The sequence below is a fragment of the Peromyscus maniculatus genome, chromosome 8 (genome assembly GCF_049852395.1).
Source record: "Peromyscus maniculatus bairdii isolate BWxNUB_F1_BW_parent chromosome 8, HU_Pman_BW_mat_3.1, whole genome shotgun sequence".
Taxonomy (NCBI): domain Eukaryota; kingdom Metazoa; phylum Chordata; class Mammalia; order Rodentia; family Cricetidae; genus Peromyscus; species Peromyscus maniculatus.
This window is the reverse complement of record NC_134859.1, coordinates 37,476,623-37,496,071: the sequence shown is the minus strand read 5'-3', so window position 1 is coordinate 37,496,071 and position 19,449 is coordinate 37,476,623. Positions and strand designations below refer to the sequence as shown.

The 19,449-nt window shown below is 40.6% G+C and overlaps 1 protein-coding gene across 3 annotated transcripts in view; it reads right to left on the bottom strand.

Annotated features, from left to right (window-relative positions):
- Nucleotides 1-223: 223 nt before the first annotated feature.
- The window catches only part of Aff4 (ALF transcription elongation factor 4), a 72,490-nt gene continuing 53,264 nt past the window's right edge, over nt 224-19,449 (bottom strand). For all 3 annotated transcript variants that reach the window (XM_076578358.1, XM_076578360.1, XM_076578359.1), the window contains 8 exons: nt 14,477-14,571; nt 13,677-13,740; nt 13,440-13,576; nt 13,136-13,207; nt 11,952-12,045; nt 10,193-10,236; nt 9,049-9,269; nt 224-6,192 (listed from right to left, as the gene is read on the bottom strand). In XM_076578358.1, the coding sequence (XP_076434473.1) occupies nt 6,065-6,192; nt 9,049-9,269; nt 10,193-10,236; nt 11,952-12,045; nt 13,136-13,207; nt 13,440-13,576; nt 13,677-13,740; nt 14,477-14,571 (855 nt within the window). In that variant the 3' untranslated portion in view covers nt 224-6,064. The remainder of the gene's footprint in view (nt 6,193-9,048; nt 9,270-10,192; nt 10,237-11,951; nt 12,046-13,135; nt 13,208-13,439; nt 13,577-13,676; nt 13,741-14,476; nt 14,572-19,449) is intronic.

The window sequence follows — 19,449 nt, the reverse complement described above, 5'->3', positions numbered from 1 at the left end:
AACAATAATAGCCTATGTCTTAGAGCATAAATAAAGGACTGAAGAGCCAATGGTGCAGGACAATTGAGATAGATGGACAAGGACCCATAGCCATAAGTCCAAAATTTCTGTAACCAGAAAATGAGACCTGTGCTGGTGGGACAAGACCTTTACAGAGTAAGATACAAAAGAGCAACTCCAGGAGAAGGTCACAGTAGGACCTGAAGAAGTGAGAGCACATGCGTATAAACGTTATACAGAAAAGCTATCTGATATTTATTAAACTTAGTTTCTCCAGCTATGGTTTGGCATTATACAAAGCATCGTAATGACACAGTAGAGTTAAAAAGTTTTACAAATTGAAATGTGATACCCTTGTTTCCAAATATTTTAATTGCCATAAATTTGTTTAAAAATACACATTAAACGCATGTTTGACACTCTAAACTTTCTATAATCTCAATACCACAAAATACATATAATATACTATACAGATGTGGAAAATCTAGTTAGTATATAATACTTTGCTCACCATTAACAGCTTATTATGTGAAATGCACATACTGACTTAGAAATTCTAGCTTTTGAGCCCCAAAGTACCTCTGAATTTTAATGTATTGCAACAAATAAAAATCACAGTATACAATTGAAATTTTGGTTGAAAGTGTCAGATGCCTAGATGTTTTGGATAAAATAAACGTAAGACAAAGATTGGATCATGTACAAGATGAAGGCCTCCTGTCAGCCACGGCGCCTTTCTGCAGAGGCAATAGGCCTGTACTTCATCAATCATGTTACCTTCCCTCCAGAACCCTCCCCAAATAGCAAACCATTATTTACCAAACGATTTTAATTTCAAATAAAAAGATCTTCAATAAATATATAAGAATTTCCATCCTCCATATATAAAATTTCTCAAAATCATTCAAAACGGAGGCTAGGTAGAAATTTCCCTAACTGTGCTTACCAACTGGGCATCTGGCCCTCAAGTGTGGCCTTTGCGGGCCCTGCCAAGTGAGCCAGCGCTGTTGGTGAGCCCCACCCCCCAGTACTGTTGACTGCTCATGTCAGTGATGTGCCAGGTGTGTGCATAATGGGGACACCTCTGAGACGACAACAAGCTCCACAATACAGAAGCCATGGCATTGGTTTGAAAGACAGCCCTTCCAAACTGATGTCTTCCAGAGAGGTACAGAACAGGCAGAAACCCCAGTGGCTAAAAGCTGAGAAGAAACCTAACACAGAAGCAGCAAGGTCAAAGCCAAGTGTTACTAGGATTTCTGGGTGGGAGCTTGTCCACACTCATCTGCGAGCTTCTCCGTGTTTAAGGATGATGAGTTCAGCTGAGCAACGGCAGCAAGGAGAGAGGCGCATGCGGACATTTCTGAAAATCAACTTCTTCAAAATTAGCTATTTGAGCTGAGCCCTCTGACTTAGTTGAGACTTCACCCCAACGCCTTTTCTAAATTCCATCCACAAGACAGATGTAGCTTCTGTTTCCATGCCCTGCTCTGGAGACAGCAAGTTCTTGTTAATGAACCCTGGGTTTAGTTGACGAGAACTGCAGGAGTTCTGCAGACCAGTCAGTCCTCTTACTCCACTCCGCTTCTCCCCACAGGGTCCCTCTAGGTAGTGCGTGCTGGGCTCAAACTGATAGTCCAAGTGCTAGATTAAAGCACGCACCACCACAACGGGTTCACTGAATGACTTCCAAATGTATTTATTCTTGGAGAGTGGGTCTCAGTCGCTCAGGCTCACTACCCAGCAAAGGCTGACCTTTGCCTCAGGGTATGACCAGCACTCCTGGCCTTCTCTAACCTTAAGGACTTATGTTACTTGCTGGCTTGGTTTCAGGGTCTGAAAGTCGAAGCTGAATGCCTCCACTGTTAAGTATGTGAAAGGTACATTCACAAATGTGGCAACTGGGCCTGACCAGTGCATCTTCCCAGTCACTCAATCATAATTTTTTCTGCTGATTTTACTCACAGCAACAGTAGGTGTGCAATACTACTGGGAAAGAAGTCTGCCTCTCCAACTGAGATGTGAAGATGGAAGGGATTTGTATTCCACACCCTAGGGGACTATGAGTTACAGGAGTCTGCAGACTTGAACAAGGTGCTCTGGCTCCCCAGTCACTTAGGTCTCATCCACCCATCACCACCCCCGGCCTAAAACAGTCAGCCTCAGTAGATGTTCTTGGGGCCCAGACACCCATAGACTCCCATAAATCAAAATATATAATGGAGCCATTTTGTTCACTTAGCTATTGGAAAATGAACATCTTTCCCACCCTGTAAGAGCCCTATTACACTACAGAAGGGCTCAGATATATTTCAAAGTTAATTTACTACAAATCATAGTAATAAGCTTTAACAATCTAAAGGAATACACATTGCACCCTTGAATGTTAATATTCAAGGTGCCAAGAACAAAGTGTCTTAGATCAATTTAATAAATAATGTGGAAATAGTTGCACTAAGCTAAAATACTAAACACACACATTTTGACAAACTAATTCCATGTTTTCATACATACATACGTACATATATATAAAGTGTGTATGTGTACATAATTTTAAGATTCAAAGTTGCATACCCTCAGACCTAGAAGAGTGCACAGCATCTCCCTTCTCAACTGAGCTAGGCATCCTCTGATGGAGCTCTCATCGGCTGCACTACAAACTCCTCTGAGCACTGGCCTCAGGCAGCGCTTGTACTTCTGACAAGAACCTTTGTAGGCCATGGCTACACAATGCAAGCTCATTCATTAAACATCAATGTACCAAAGTTTCAGTGGTTAAATACAAATGATGCTGCCTAATCTAGCCAATTAAATCTTTAATGAAAAGAAACAAAGAACAATTAAAAACAAGACAAAACAACAAAAACAACAACGGCTACTCTAAAGCCACAAGTGTGTCATTCAAAGTGCAGCCCAGATGCCTATAACTCCCTAGTGCAAGAGCTTCCCAGAAAAACAGGCAAGTGCGGGCACGTGCACACATTACTCTGAATTGCTTTTACATTGGAGAATTAAATCAGTAGTGGTCAATCTTCTCCCTTCAGCAGCTATATCTGTGAATACATTTGAAGAATCACTGATATTAAAGTGACTTCATAGCTTCTTGCCCAGAAAAAGGTGTCACTGAGCAAGGAAAGGGCTGGTGTTCTCCAGCCAGAATGGGGCATGGGCTAGGCTGTGTAATCTTGAATGCCCAGAGGGGACTGCTCCCCACAGCCCAGCCTCTCCCAGGCAGGACTACTGTGACAGTTTTATCACTGAAATCGTGTGGGATGCTTGTCCAGAGTCTAACGGTGCATGCTGCTGCCTCCTGGCATAGGAGTGTGATCTTCAGAGCAGTGAACTGAGTATTAAAGATAGTTGCTATTCCTATTACTAACTATACACTGAATACAAGTTTCAGACTAAGTTTGTAGCCACTTGTCAAATCAGTTTTAAATGGCTAAAAACCACTGAGGGCACCTACTGAGAAGGGAGGAATGGTCACTTGTAAAGGAGTCAAGGTATGTGCTGGACATGACTAAGACAAAACGTTTGTAAAGAGACACAGAGAAAGAAGAGACTGTATTCTCACACACTATGACATCAAAATTCAATCACCTAGGATCGGATTTTGATCCATTGCCCATTTCTAACTGGTGGGGAAAATCCTCCACAACAAAAGGCTTAACAATTTCATTCTCCAAGAACTGACAGTTTTAAAGAGAAAATATCTTAAAGCAGCACCATAAAACATGTGGAAACTCTGCTTTAACATGACACCAGTGTCACTCCAGAATGTGCTGGCCGCCTAGCAGGACACACAGACCAGAGCTGGAAAGCAGAGGCCAGCACTGCAGCTGCTGAAGTCTAAAAGCCCAGAGGGCGCTTGTTCCACTTCCAAGACCTCGCTGAAGTTAAGGAGCCAGAGTGAGAGAGAAGGACAGGACAGGACAGGACAGGACAGGACAGACAACTGTTAGACCATGGAAGTCACTAGCACAAGAGAGGAGACAATGGCCTCTGAAGAAAAAGTATTCCTTAAACACACTACAATTAAATTAGCAAGGTATCAGAGGCAATTTCTCCAAGGGAAACATGTGAAATTCAGCATAAGCTGTAGACACCAACCCTCAACGGCATGTAAGAATAATGAGGTACAAAGCAGTTAAGCTCTGTAAATATGAGACTGCAGGGCAAGGTTCACTATCTTCAGAAACAGGTGGTGAGAGAGACTAGAAGAGAGGATTCACGACACCACTGCATGTGAGGATATGCTATCTCTCTTCCCCTTCCCCATTTCAAGCTGAACAATCATCTCCTAATAATAGGGAATTTTCTCCCCAATTGGATGGATTTTTGGAATGAGAAGGAAAAGCCATTTTCTGAAGCAGCATTATAGCCAATTGATTATACTAAGTCAGGTACCAAAGCACTAGCTTTTCTGAGGGAATCTGTCTTAATGTGACTCTAAAGGAAGATTTAAAATCAAAGAGAATTTAAAATTATTATTGTGGAGGACCAACCATGAACGGCTAATCTGGTCCCAGCGTAAAACTTTATCTGTAAACAATCCATAGAGTTATCATTAAAAGTTAAGATTTAAGGCACACCAGACATGACGGGGTCATTAAAAAGAAGTATAGAGGAAGAGAGACATCCCTCATCCTTCACTGCTATACGCACCTTGTTGGGAACAGTAGTTTGATAAGGAATTGTTACAGAGCTGGCTTCCTAAGCACTACCCCTATTATTTTCCCCTTTCCAAGAGAGCTCATACTGAGCCAAGTTAGGTACTTTTCTAGTATGAATTTTCTTTTTCTTTTTTTTAATGTAACAAGGCCTCATGTAGCCCAGGCTAGCCCCAAACTCACTGCCTAGCTTTATGTAGCCTGAGGATGACCCTGAACTTCTGATCCTTCTGTCACCAATACCCAGTGCTGGGATTACAGGCATGCACAACCACGCCCAGAAGCTAGTGTGAGTTTTCAGATCCCATCAGAAGCATACATCACTGATGAGGGTCTTCGGAAAGAGAAATTCATCATCTCCACATTAGACGTTGGGACACCTCCTTCCGAGCTCCAGTTACTGCATGGTCATATCTGAGCATCATAATCTCTCCACCATAGGGGAGATCTGCAGACTTCAACCTTCAACCATTACCAACGAAACAGGCTGCAACCTTCAGAAACTGGATCACCGTTTTCTGTTTGTTTTTAGGAGTAACTTACTCTGCTTCAATTAAGTGTCAAATGAGTATAAAACAAAACAAAACAAAGAATCCAAGGTTTTAATAACCCACAGTTAGATTGTCCTTTGTGAAGCCATTCAGTATGATGTGCTTCCCCAGCAAGTCTATCTGCTTTGCTGTAATGCATTAGATGCACCGTAGTCACCTTGTGATTGCTAGTGTTCCTAACACACATTCACAGTTTTGAAATAATGCATATCAAACCAGACCCACTTCATTTTTGCACCCATGTAGAATGCCACTCATATTTAAGTGACTTTTTCCATGTGGAAGAGCATCCTTATACCAAGCATACGTCCTACCATAGTAAAACTGTAGCAAGACTTGAAATAACATCAGGTAATTAGCTGTAGAAAGAACATGTCCTGTCTTGGACAAGCCAACTCTTATCTTAGAAGACATTAAGTAACACAACTCCCCAAATATATAAATAAAATGCCTACATTAAATTTATGCTAAATATTCAACAGAATAAATTTATAGGCAGGAATAATTAGGCTTAAACAAGCTCCAATCTGGGAACTTGAAAAAAATGAAAATAAATAGAATTTTACTTGATTATTTATGAATTGTAACTGGAATTCCAATTACTGAAACCATCTTGCTGATGTACTGCAGGTTTAGAAGCATTTAAATACTTGTCACATTGGGAATATTGGAAGGGTCAATTGATATGATGGCTTTGGGTTATAAGAAACAACAGTATAAACCAAAAAGGAGAAAACCATTCCTCATTCTTAGTGTCGACTAGGTGGTGTGTTATGGCAGTTTTCCTTTGTGATGTGACACAGTGTTGTGGAAAAAATCAGAGGCAACGAGAATATGTTCAGTTCAAGATATCAACTTGGCATCCTGCCGAAGCCAATGCAGTCCCTGCCGGGTGTAACGAGCCAGATCTGTCATGATGCTTGCATTAAAGATGAGAGGGCCCATGACTTTGTCCAGTTCAGCAAAGAATTCTAGAAAATTCAAAACAGTCAGTAAGCATCACATATTATTTTGAATCACAGGTTTTCTGTAAAACAGCATGTCTCTCACATTAAAGGCCTCTATGATCTCTCAAGTTCCTGAAGTCATGCATCAGTTTAAACAGAAGGTACAGTTATGAACTCCAAACTGAAGTTCCAGTGATGACAATGGTTAACTGCTATTACATTAAAGTGGAGTCCCCCCAGCACACGTGCAGCGCCCCCACTGGGTTACTCAAAGCACTCTGTCCATGTTATGTCTGTGCAAGCAGTAGTAGAAAGAGGAAACAGGCCTTTAATCCCAGCATTCGGAGGCAGAGCCAGGTGGATCTCTGTGAGTTCGAGGCCAGCCTGGGCTACCAAGTGAGTTCCAGGAAAGGTGCAGAGAAACCCTGTCTCAAAAAACCGAAAGAAAGAAAGAAAGGGAGGGGGGAGGGAGGGAGGGAGGAAGGGAGGGAGGGAGGGAGGGAGGGAGGGAGGAAGGAAGGAAGGAAGGAAGGAAGGAAGGAAGGAAAGAAGGAAGGAAGAGAGAAAGAAAGAAAAGAAAGAGGAAATAGTCTTCGCATGCTTCCCCCACTGGCCCCTGTGTAGCTCCACTGACAGTTTATAACCAACCTTTCTGCTATAATCAGATGCTATGCACCACTAATAAATCCCTTCTTCTTTTTTTTTTTTTTTTTTTTTTTGTGACAGGGTTTCTCTGTGTAGCTTTGGAGCCTGTCCTGGAACTAGATAAATCCCTTCTTTTTAAAGGATAGAAATAAAAGTATTCTTCCCACATGAACGAAAAAGGCTCATGTCAGGCAGGCACAAATGAGAAGAAAGGACAAGATCCTAGGATTTGACTCCACTGCAGTTTTGGAAGCAAACAGGGATGCGGTACTTGGATACTTCTGAAAGCTTTTAGACATGCAGAGAAAAAAAAGGTTGTTAAACAATTACACACTAACCAAACAAGGCAAGAAGTGATCAGACACCTGAGGTGAAATGTCTCTACAAAAATTCCAACTAAGAAATGCAAAAGGAATGCAGAGCAGAATACTGCTGGTGGTTTTCCATTCCCTTTTTCCTCTGGGATAGGGTTTCAAATAGCATAGGCTAGCCTGAACTCCTTATGTAACTGATGACCTCAAACTCTTGATCCTCACTGCTTCTGCGCCCAACTGCTGGAATCACAGGCAGGCACTACCATGCCTGGTCCATAATGAATTTTCTATCTCCTAACAATGGACCTAGGCAATGATCATAATGGATGTCAAAAGTGTAAGTTAAAGTTTAATAGGAAATGTTGTATCATGCTCATCAGAGTGACACTACATAAATAACCTATGGACCTTAAAAATTATAACAAAGTTTTTTTTCTTTAAAAACAGGGTCTTGCCATGTAGTTCAGACTGGCTTCCAACTTGTGATCCTTCTGCCTCAGTCTTCCAAGTTCTGAGACTATAGGTCTACTTCCCATGCCCAGGTCTGATGAATCTTACTTACTTTACTTACTTACTTACTATTTATTTGGGGTTTTTGTTGTTTATTTATTTTGAGACAAGGTTTCTCTGTGTAAAAGCTCTGGAAGTCCTGGAACTCACTTTGTAGACCAGGTTGGCCTCGAACTCAGAGATCTGCCTGCCTCTGCCTCTCTAGTGCTGGGATTAAAGGCATGTGCCACCACTGCCTGGCTCGGGTCTAACGAATCTGAACATCAATAAAGGGTAAATACTTTAGATAACTAGGTGTATCCTAAAAAGATGCACAACCTAGAATATATATTATCTAAATACTGAACTAATCTAATCAATAAAAGGGAAATAAAGAAACAGAAGAGCCGGCGGTGGTGGCCCACGCCTTTAATCCCAGCACTTGGGAGGCAGAGGCAGGCGGATCTTTGTGAGTTCAAGGCCAGCCTGGTCTACAAAGTGAGTTCCAGGAAAGGCACAAAACTACACAGAGAAACCCTGTCTCGAAAAACCAAAAAAAAAAAAAAAAAAAAAAAGAGAGACAGAAGAGCAAATGCAATGACAGTATGAGGACGTTCCCAGTCAAATGCAGAATGAAACATAGTCTATGCTTCATTTCTTCTCAACATCAATGACATGGCCAAATGAGGGGAATAGGTAGAGAGGACTCCTTAAGAGACTAACAAAATGTAGCATTTAGACAGACCTAGCCTGGATCCTATATGAAAGAAATCCAACTGCTGTAATTTTTAATGGTTCTCTCTTTTACATTTATCTGTCTGTATGTCTGTGCATGTATCACAGTGTACTGTGTTGAGTCAGAGGAAAACTCTGTGGAGCCAGTTCTCTCCTTCCACCAAGTGGGTCCTAGGCTTGAACTATGGGTTGGTGGCAAGCACCTTTACCTACTGAACCATCTAGCAGACCCAACTATTGTACTGTTTAAGGTATAGTTGAGACTATGAGGGAAAATTGATAGTGGACAAGGTGCTGCCTACTGAGATACAGTCAACCTGCCAGAATAGATGCATATTTGTCTCACATCAAGAACTACTTCCAGTTTAGCATGTCACCAGCACTACAAGAGCTGTTTGTCTGTGTCCCTTCTCACACATTAGTCCATCCATTCCCTGTCCTTCATACTAGGGACCAAACCCAGGGCCTTATGCATGCTGGGCAAGAAATCTAACAGGGAGCCATGCACAGTCCAAGGGTATTTTTAATCATGTCTAGTCACATTTAGTATGCAGCTAGTCAAAGGATGCTATTAGCAAATTGATTATAATTCCTTCTAAACCATGAAATAAAGTAAATGTTCTCCACATAGTTAACTAAATCACAGAAGTTTCTTTTAACAATCCCATCCTCAAAGTTTATCCAGAGCCCAACAAACCTTTTTGTTCTTTGGAAAGCTGTTCAGCTTGGTCCCAAATTTCAGTGGCATAGAGGAAGTTAGAAGTAACCTGGACGTAGCTTGCTGCCATCTGGTGGATCTTCTGTGGAATGGTCACTGAAGAACCACTTGCTGAGGCACTACTGCCCCCAGAAGAATAACTTCCAGAATTGCCTGGTGACAGCTTTGGAGAAACAGGAGAGGGCATCCCAACGGCTTTGCTACACACAAAGAGAGACAGGATGCTTATTCACACACATATCGTGAGCACTACAAAATCAGCATACTACAGGCCGGAAGGCCATCCTGGGCCAGCCTGGTCTACAGAGCGAGATCCAGGACAGGCACCAAAACTACACAGAGAAACCTTGTCTCGAAAAACCTAAACAAACAAACAAACAAACAAATAAACAGGCTGAGGACACTGCTCAGTGGGAGTGCACTTGCTTAGCACGCAAAAGGCTCTGGGTTTTACCTCAGCCCTGGGGATGGGTAGACAAGGGAAAATAAGATGGAATGCCAACTCATATCAACATAAGAACTCAACAAATAGACTCAGAAAATGTAAGAGGTTGCACAGTGTTTGTTCTGTTTTGGGGTGTAGTTGGGAAGGGCTAATGTGGTAATTGAAGATAAATCACAACCATGCCACTATACTCTGGCAATGCCAAGATCTTAGTGAAGTTAAAAACCACAGTAACAAGTCTAAATAACCGTGAAAATCAAACTGAGAAGAAGTGAGGTCATGTTAAAAACTCAAGCTATCTGGGGGCTAGTGAGATGACTCAGGGGTAAGGGGGCTTGCCACCAAGCCTGACAACCTAAGTACCATCCCAGGAACTTACATGGTAGAAGGGGAGAACCAAACCAAACCAAAAAACGAACTCAGACATCTGTTGGTGGCATGTCTCATTTCAAACATTTTAAGAATTATGTCCATTATATTTTAAGTTACTAGAACTGTAACTCAGTGGGAGAGCATGCAAAACACCCAGGTTCAATTCTAAACATCAAAAAATAAAATTTTTAAATACTTTACTAGAGATTTTAATCTTTTAAAAGTAGCAATTACTTTTTTATCCATTCTACTCTGATCCACAAATAAATTTACCAAAAATATTTCAGAGAACAAAATCGTACCTACCTCCCCAAGCCAGGTGAAGGTGCTTGAGAATTACTGTAAGAATTCTGCAAGGAAAAATAAATTTATTTAACAGCAATATTACACACACACACACACACACCACACACGCACGCACTCGATATCTTCCAAAGTATTGTGCTAGGGTTGATCTTCAGAACTTTAAAATCATCCTTGGCTACCCAGCCAGTTTGAGGTCAGTTTAGAGTACATGAGATTCTATCTCAGAAAAGAATGGGGCTGGAGAGATGGCTCAGTAGTTAAGAGCAACTGTTGCTCTTCCAGAGGACCTGGGTTTGGATCCCAGCACCCAAGTTAGGTAGTTCACTCTAGCTCCAGGGCTCCAGGGGATCTACGTCTTCCTCTAGCTTCTGGGAACAATGGGGACGGACACACATGGACACGGACACACGGACACACACACACAATAAATCTTTAAATGTTTTAATATTTTTTGTGTGTACAGGTGTTTTTGTCTTTATGTATATCTGTGTATTACATGCATTCCTGGTACCCTCAGAGGCCAGAAGGGGGTGTCAGATCCTGTGGAACATAGACAGTTGTAAGTGGCCATGTAGATCCTGGGAATCGAACCCAGGTTTTTTGGATTTTTTCCCCCCCGAGACAGGGTTTCTCTGTGTAGCCCTGGGTGTCCTGGAATTCACTCAGGCTGGCCTCACATTCAGAGATCCACCTGCCTCTGCTTCCTGAGTGCTGGAATTAACGGTGTGAGTGGTTAGTGAGCCACTAACGCCCAGCAAACCTGGTCTTTGGAGAGGGCAGTCAGTACTCTTAACCACTAAGCCATCTCTCCAGCTCAAAAAATTTTTAAAAACAAAGTGTGTGTGTGTGTGTGTAACAGAAAGAAGTTATTAAATGAAAGCTAGGTTGTTCTAGACGACTTCAAAGATGACACAAAGAAACAATAAGTAGCAGAGATGGATGAAAGGAAACAAAAAAGACACAAGGAAACAAGTCATAGTATAAACAAAAAAGACAGAAAAGAAAACCTGCATGACTCATCTAGGTTGTCTAAGGAGTTTAGGCAAGAAATAACAGACCCTTGAGGCCAGGCCTTGAGCCTCTAGGCAACAGTGAGTTATGGAGGGGTTCTAAAGTCCTAAATACAGCAGGGTTTGTGGAGAATTTATATGGTACTGGCTTGAATTTTTTTTTTTTTTTTAAAGACATTTTAGGAAACTACAATAACTTTGTCTGGGTTAGATGTGTGGTGGTTGGAAACTCGCTTAGCATGTACAAGCCCTAGGTTCAGTCACCAGTAATGTAAGGAACAAAACAAAACAAGATAACAATCTGATGAGGGTTAGAGGTGAAAATGCAAAGAACATTTCTGAGGATAGATATGGCTGCTGTATGCAGCTATAAAAGTTCTGTAATCCGCCGGGCGGTGGTGGCGCACGCCTTTAATCCCAGCACTTGGGAGGCAGAGGCAGGCGGATCTCTGTGAGTTCGAGGCCAGCCTGGGCTACCAAGTGAGTTCCAGGAAAGGCACAAAGCTACACAGAGAAACCCTGTCTCAAAAAACCAAAAAAAAAAAAAAAAAAGTTCTGTAATCCAATATACACATTTGAAGGCTTTTTCAAGAAAGCACTAACATTATCTGAGAATTTTCAGGCAGTAGTTTGCTCGCTCATCTCTTGTTATGTTTTACCTAAATATGAGAGCATCTCTGGGACAGGGATGGGAAGGTTTGCACAGTTTGTCTCCTAGGCAATAGACTCTATTACACATATTTATTTACCTTCAGGTGTTCGGTCAGTGTCTTGGAATACTTCAGAGCATTCTCCTTCTTCAGTTTGAACAGCCTCAGGTACAGCAATGACTGACATCTCAGGCTAGGCAATGGGAAAGGGCAGTGTATTCAGACATGGCGACATCTATAAGCAATCCTTCCATTGTGTAGGAATACAGGACTGACTTCATGTAAGCAACCATAGCCTAGGCTTAGCACTACCTCTTAGACAAAACTACAAGGTCAGCTTAATATGGAACGCACCCTAAAGAAAGTATAGTTGCTAAGAAACTTAGGACTAACATCCCCTTAGGTACTGACATTAAAACTACACCAACATATCATAATACAAAAAAGTTAAAAACTAAAAGTAGAAAACTGAAACATTAACATTACAAGTGTGATGGATCATACCAACCTTCATCCAGATCACACAGTTCAACCCACAGAATTATTGTTCCTGCCCACATACCCAGTAAAGCCTACTTTCACATTCACTGATCTTTCATCTCTGTAAAATTCCCCATTTTCCCCCACCATCCAGCCCTTGCCTATATTGGCACCTCCAGAACAAGTTTCCCAATTCTCTACTCTTACAGAGTAAGAGGATTTTTTTTTTTTGAGACAGGGTCTCTATTTTATGTCTTCCTAGATGTCTTGAAACTTACTGTATGTAGACTAGGCTGGCCTCAACTCAAAGAGATCCACCTGCCTCTACCTCCTAAGTATCAAAGGTGTGTTCATATATATTCACATGATTGGTTACTTTCTGTCTCTCCACACTGAAGTACAGACCCCATAATGAAGAGTATAATGTCAGACTTAGTTCACAGCTGCATTTCTAGTATAAACACAGTGCCTGGTCAAGTATGCAACCTGAATAAGTGAACAGATGACTTCTCTCTGGGACAAAGCAAACCAGAGCATATATAGAAAGAAGAGCCTAGAAAAGTGGTCACCTGACTCAATGAAGGGTTCTACTATCACTCCCACTCCAACACTTTCATCAAGAAGACAGTGGATTAGACTGACAGGAGCTAAAACCTTTCACCAAAGATTCTGAGCTATTTCCTGTTTGACTGTTAAGAAAAGACTTTATGGAAGACTGATTCAAGGCTAATACTCAGAAAAGCATACACAGCACAATTCATCAAGGACTGTCTGTCACCCAGCAAGGAATACACAATACTTACCAGAGTACTGTGAGTCTTTTGTCTGCAGCTGTAGCATCTGGTGCCAAATAATTCTTTAGTTTCATAGTGTATCTATGAGTTGAGATAAAAAAAACAAGTGACAAATAGAACAGAATATTTTACCTTGATTGTAAACCTTCCTATGTTCTCAAAATATCAGAATCAAACCAAAATAAAGCACCCACTAAAATTCTTCCCTAAGGAATAAGCATCTTCCCAGTTCACCTTATTCGGTTAACTAGAAAACAAACTCACAATAATAAATGATAAAGTTATTCCAACAAAATGCCAAGTTTCCACTTACTTGATGAGCTCCACAGTGTCTGAGTACATTGGGAACGGGGACTTGGATTCCTGAGCATTCTTCTCTAATGCATTCCCACACTCAATGAAAGACACTACAGCATCAAGGTAGTACACTGCTTTCTCAAACCTATCAGACTAAAGGAGAACAGTGCTAAATAAAGACTGACCCACTGCAAGCATAAACAAGAAGGACACTTTAGCTTGATGAAGCACATTATGAAGAATATTTACGTACCAAAGCATCTGCATTGTGTTTGAGTTTTTTTGCTTCTTGTAAATAATGATCTGCTGAATAATTTCTGCAAAATAAATTTTCTTTATAAATAAAAATGGTCAACATTTCTTAAGATAATTACTAAGTTATTTTAGACTCTAGTATCTTGCAGCTTTCACATTCTCAAGAAGTGAATAATTATAAAACATTTCTGTTTTATGAGAAATATATATAAAGAACATAAACTATGGGCTACTGTGTCAAATCTTCTACTCAAGCCCACAGAGATCAAGCCCCCTAGTATTCAACATCAGCTTCCTCAAGTTGCTTTTTCAAATCAAAAGTAAATATGATGGAGGGAAGAGAAGTACCTTCTAGCAGAAGGCAAGAGAAAGCAATATTGTGTATCTGAGAAGACCTCTGTTATCCACAGTGCACTGGCAGTAGGAGCAGCTCCAGGAAGCACACCTTTCCTGTCTTAGGGGAGCCACTTGTTGTTAAAGTAGTGGCTGGACTAGCTTTTCAAGTTAGAACCTGAATATTCTATAGGTCAGATACAAGTACTAACCCTATAGGAACTGACATATTTAAATGAGTTTCTTACATGCTGACTGGAATTTCTTAAATGCACACACAAAAGTATATTTTTCTCTTTACAGCTGGCACACTGTTGCATGCTTCTAATTCCAGCACTCAGGAGGCTGAGGCAGGCCAATCTCTAAGAGTTTGAGGCCAGCCTAGTCTACATAGTGAGCTCCAGGCCAGAAAAGACTACACAGTGAGATTCTGTCTCAAAAGAACAAAAACCAAACATGTCTCACCTGTCATCAAAGGCAAGCTTTGTTCTCCGAGGCTTCGAAGAATCAGGAGTTGGTGTAGATGGAGGACAATTAGAAGAACTATTTGGAGCCTTTTCCTGACCAAAAAAAATATATATATATATATATAACTAAGTTGAAAATTGTCAGGAGACTAAAAATGAAGCTAATCTCACTTTCCTCAGCCACTGCTAAAACAGAAACAAAATTCCAGTCTTCAAGTTTCTTTGTTATTACAGTCCATAGTACTTACAAAAGAGAGATTGGGTCCATTTTATATAACCAGAATACTATTCTTATATTTACTAAGACTCTACTACACGTGGGCACTTAGGCTAGGTACTTGTTAAGAAGACACAAACTGAGTATCAATGTGGCAGCACTGGGTTGGGGAGATTGGCTGAGTGGGTAAGCACATGTGCAGTGAAGCAAGAGAATCTGAGTTCAAATCCCCGGCACCTGCACAGAAGCTGGGCATGGCTGTAGGTTCCTGGAACACCAGGGTTGTGGGGCAAAAGCAGGTAGATCCAGGGAGCAGGGGAGCTTCAGGTTCAAAAGATAAAGGGCTGGAGAGATGGCTCAGCAGTTAAGAGCACTGGTTGCTACTGCAGAGTACTTAGGTTTGGTCCCAAGCACCCACATGGTGGCTCACAAATCGTCTGAAATTCTAGTTTCAGGAATCCAATGCTTTCTTTTGACCTCTGTGGGCATCAGGCACACAAGTGGTACATATCACATATACATGCACGTAAAACACTCATACACATACATTTTTTTTTAAAGCATTTAAAAAGAAAGCATTTTAGCCAGGCAGTGGTGGCACATGCCTTTAATCCCACCAGAGGCAGAGGCAAGCAGATCTCTTTGCCCAGGCCAGACTGGTCTACACAGAGAAACCCTGACTCAAAAAAAAAACAACAACAAAACAAACAAACAAACAAAAGAGATAAGTTCAGTAGGGAATGATACCTAAGGCCCTCCCCTGGCCTCTGTATACACGCATAGGCACACGCCTAAGCCTACACATACACATATACACACACACACACACACACACACAGACACACACACACACACACTCCTTTAAAAAAAGAATTAAAGGGCAGTACCACTCAGGAAAACACAAACTGGGTGTGATGGCACAGGCCTTTAATCTCTACACTCAGTCAGGAGGATTTCTCTAAGTTTAAGAACAGCCTGGTCTACACAGCAAGTTCAGGTCACTCAGGGCTATACAGTGAGATCCTGTTTCCAAAAACAAAACAAAAACAGAAATTCATTAATAAAGCCTAAGTTAACTACTTAGCATGGTTGTTCATTCTTCAACTATGCTACGAAATAAGTGTTAGGGTTAGATAGGTTTGTTGCTGTTGTTTTAAGGTAGTCTAATCTAAAGGGCTGGAAAGGAGTTTCAGTGAATAACAGCATTTCTTGCTCTTCCAGAGGACTTGAGTTTGGGTCCCAGCAGCTCACAACTGTCTCTAACTGCAGCTCCAGGAATATTTGATACCTGTGGCTTCCAAGTGTAGATATTCATGTCTACACAAAATACACAGATACATACTCATAATTTAAAATGGGAAAACAAAACAAAACAGTCTGAATACAGGGGTAGGGACTGCTCCTTGGGACACAGGCAATACTATACCCTGGGGTATTAAGAAGGATCACAGCTGTGTCATTTCAGTGGGGCACTGGTTTTCAGCTCTTTCCTTCTCTGAGAAGATAATGCTCAAACTTCTAGAAACCCAGTACCATTCAGCTCTGTTTCTATCAGCACCCGTCTGTGGTGGTGCCATGGCAACTTTGGCTAACGAATACAATCATAAGCTCACTAGACGGCTCAGGTTGAACTTATGATCTGTCTTGCAAAGCTCTGATGCTTTGTTCTTTCTATACCAGTGGTGGTCTCTTCTTAACCAACATCAATGTACTACTTGTACGCATTTATTTAGCAAGAACGGCTTACTGACAGTATCAGCTAAGACAGTATTTACTGAGTACTTACACGTCACCAGGTAAAGAAAGCATCACGTGAATCAGTTGAAGTAAGCAAAGGGCTAAGTAAATAAGTCAGCTATTTAAGTTCTACTCCTGACTCTAGGCTTTCTTTAAACTTCACTTCCTGTGGAAAAATTCAAAGACTCTAACTCAGACACCCACTCTAAGATTTGCTATAGGGTTCTATGTTTACTTAATCATGATTCACTATTGATCAGTCCCAAAACTGCTGGTTCCTCTCTCTCTCTCTTTGTTTCTTTCTTTCTTCTTTCCTTCTTCCCTTCTTCCTTCCTTCCTTCCTTCCTTCCTTCCTTCCTTCCTTTCTCTCTCTCTTTCCTTCCTTCTTTCTTTCCTTCCTTCCTTTCTCTTCCTTCCTTCCTTTCTTTCTTTTCTTTTTTTTTTTTTTGAGACAGGGTTTCTCTGCGTAATAGCCCCAGCTGTCCTGGAACTAGTGCTATAGACCAGGATGGCTTCAAACTCACAGAAATCCTCTGCCTCTGCCTCCCAAGTGCTAGGATTAAAGGTGTGTGCCCCATGGCCCAGCAACCTACTGATTTCTTACACAGAAAAAAACTACACATTTTCATTTCTTTCTTCTCACCACCTTGTAGAATACAGAGTGTGCTATATGTAGTAAATATTGTTTGTTGTTCTCATCGGGGAAAAGAGTAGTATCAAGGAGAGTGAGTAGCCTCTGTAAAGGTAAGTTCAAGCAACTCAGAATTGCATTCCTGCAATCTGAATTTAAAGCCCAGGTCCAACCACTTAAATTTTATTCTGCTTCCCATTAATGTATGCTTTCATGCAAGGGTTGTCTTTGAGGTGAGTGTGTATGGTCTCTCTAGTCTGTCTCTCTCTCTCTTCAACTCTTTCTCACCCCAAATGCCTCCAATTCAGTGCCATCTTTGATAAAATGAAGACACACTTCCCCATAGATTAGTAGAATGTATGAACGGTTCTAAAGTAAAAAAACCTGGGGACTAGAGAGATGGCTCAGCAGTTTAGAGAGCTTGTTGCTCTTGCAGAGGCCCTGGGTTTGATGCCACCCAAAACTTCCAGGTGACCATGTGGTACACATTTATACACATAAAATAAATATTGAAAAAAATTTTAAGTAGAAAAAATTGGTAATACATCAACTTATTACTTGTGCTGAAAAATCTGTTTTCAAAAGAACTAGAGAGTATTTCCATTCCACCTATTACAGTTTATGCCAAAGAATAAAAGTCTTGTGATGTGAAAACATGGTCCATTCTTTATGTTAAAGTCTGTGTGCTCCCTGAGCATGCTGCACTGTAACCTGCTCACAGGCTCTTTCATATTTTATACATAGTTCTAAAGTCCTTACATTCAGAATATAGTAATAATAGTAATTATTATTATTATTTGAGATAAGGTTTCACTGTGTAGTCCTGGCGCTGTCCCGGAACTCATTCTGTAGACCAGACATACAGAGATTCTCTTGCTTCTGCCTTCCCAGTGCTAAGATTAAAGGCATGAGCCTCCATGACCTGACCAAAATTTTATTTTGAAAAGAAAATTCAACTTTCCTGAAATTTTTTTTTTGGGGGGGGTGTGGTTTATTTCAACAAACTTTTTATTTATAAAAATCTGTAACTCTGGTTTTTTTTATATTGTCTAATTTTTCTTTGGTTGACAGTAATAACATCAAGTAGGTTTTTTTTTTTTTTTTTTTAAGAAAAGAGGATCTAACACTAGCATGTTTTCTGAATTACAGATTTTTCTTCAACAAACATATACATAATTGCCTGAATTATAAACTGTCAAGACTAACATTAACAACTTTAATAACTGTTAAATGTTGTAAAAACATGATATCAAACTAGTAAGGGCCTGTTTTATATTTTGTCAAAAATAATAAAGTAGCCAGGCAGTGGTGGGGCACATCTTTAATCCCAGCACTTGGGAGGCAGGGGCAGGTGGATCTTTGTGAGTTCAAGGCCAGCCTTGTCTACAGAGCGAGATCCAGGAAAGGCGCAAAGCTACACAGAGAAACCCTGTCTCGAAAAACCAAAACAAACAAACAAACAAACAAACAAAAAAAACAAATAAAGTAAAAGGTAAAGGGTAAAGTGATAGTAAACATGTCTATAATCCCATAATTTTGGAGGCTGAGGCGAGATCAACTCCCAGGTCAGCCTGAATTCTATGATGAGACTCTGATCTCATATACAAAATAAAACAAAAACCAATAAATACCAAGTATGACTCAACATATTCAACAAAAGTATTTCCTAATTTCTTAATAAATTAAACACTGGCAAAAACATTAAGACATACAAATTCCTGCTTTCAAGGACAAAGTTACTGAAAGAAGCCTCCTTTATAAAGATAGTGACCTCTACCTATAGACACAAGAAGCCAGATGAATGTGAGCTAAAGGAATGCACTTTTCGAAAAAGTACTAATTTAAGAAACTGGTGTGGAAACCTCAAAATCCTGTATTGAAAAAGATGAGAAATGGATAAAAAGCTGGTAAGCAGGTAAAAACAGGAACAGTGAAGGAGGCAACAGAACAGTCAGTGTCCTTGGGTGCTGGGTGAGCTCCTCAAGTTACTAAAGAAATAGGGTGCTTATTTAGAAAGAAATCCATCTGTACAACTCAGATTGAAAAGCTCATAATTTGACTTAAAATATTTTTTAATAATTAATTTTAGTTTATATGCATTGGTGTCAGATCCCCTGGAACTGGAGTTAAAGACAACTGTAAACTGCCATGTGGATGCTGGGACTGAATGTGGGTCCTCTGAAAGAGCAGCTGGTGCTCTTAACCACTGAGCCGTCTCTCCTGTTCTTAAAATCTTTAATTAATGCATTTAACAGCCTGTAGCAGTCTAGTTGATTTCCAAATTTTTGTTAACTCAATTAACAACAATCCAGCAGATTATATTTTTAAAAACTTAAATATTTTCTTAATTTTCACTTTAATACTGTAATGTCATGAACTTGCTCTT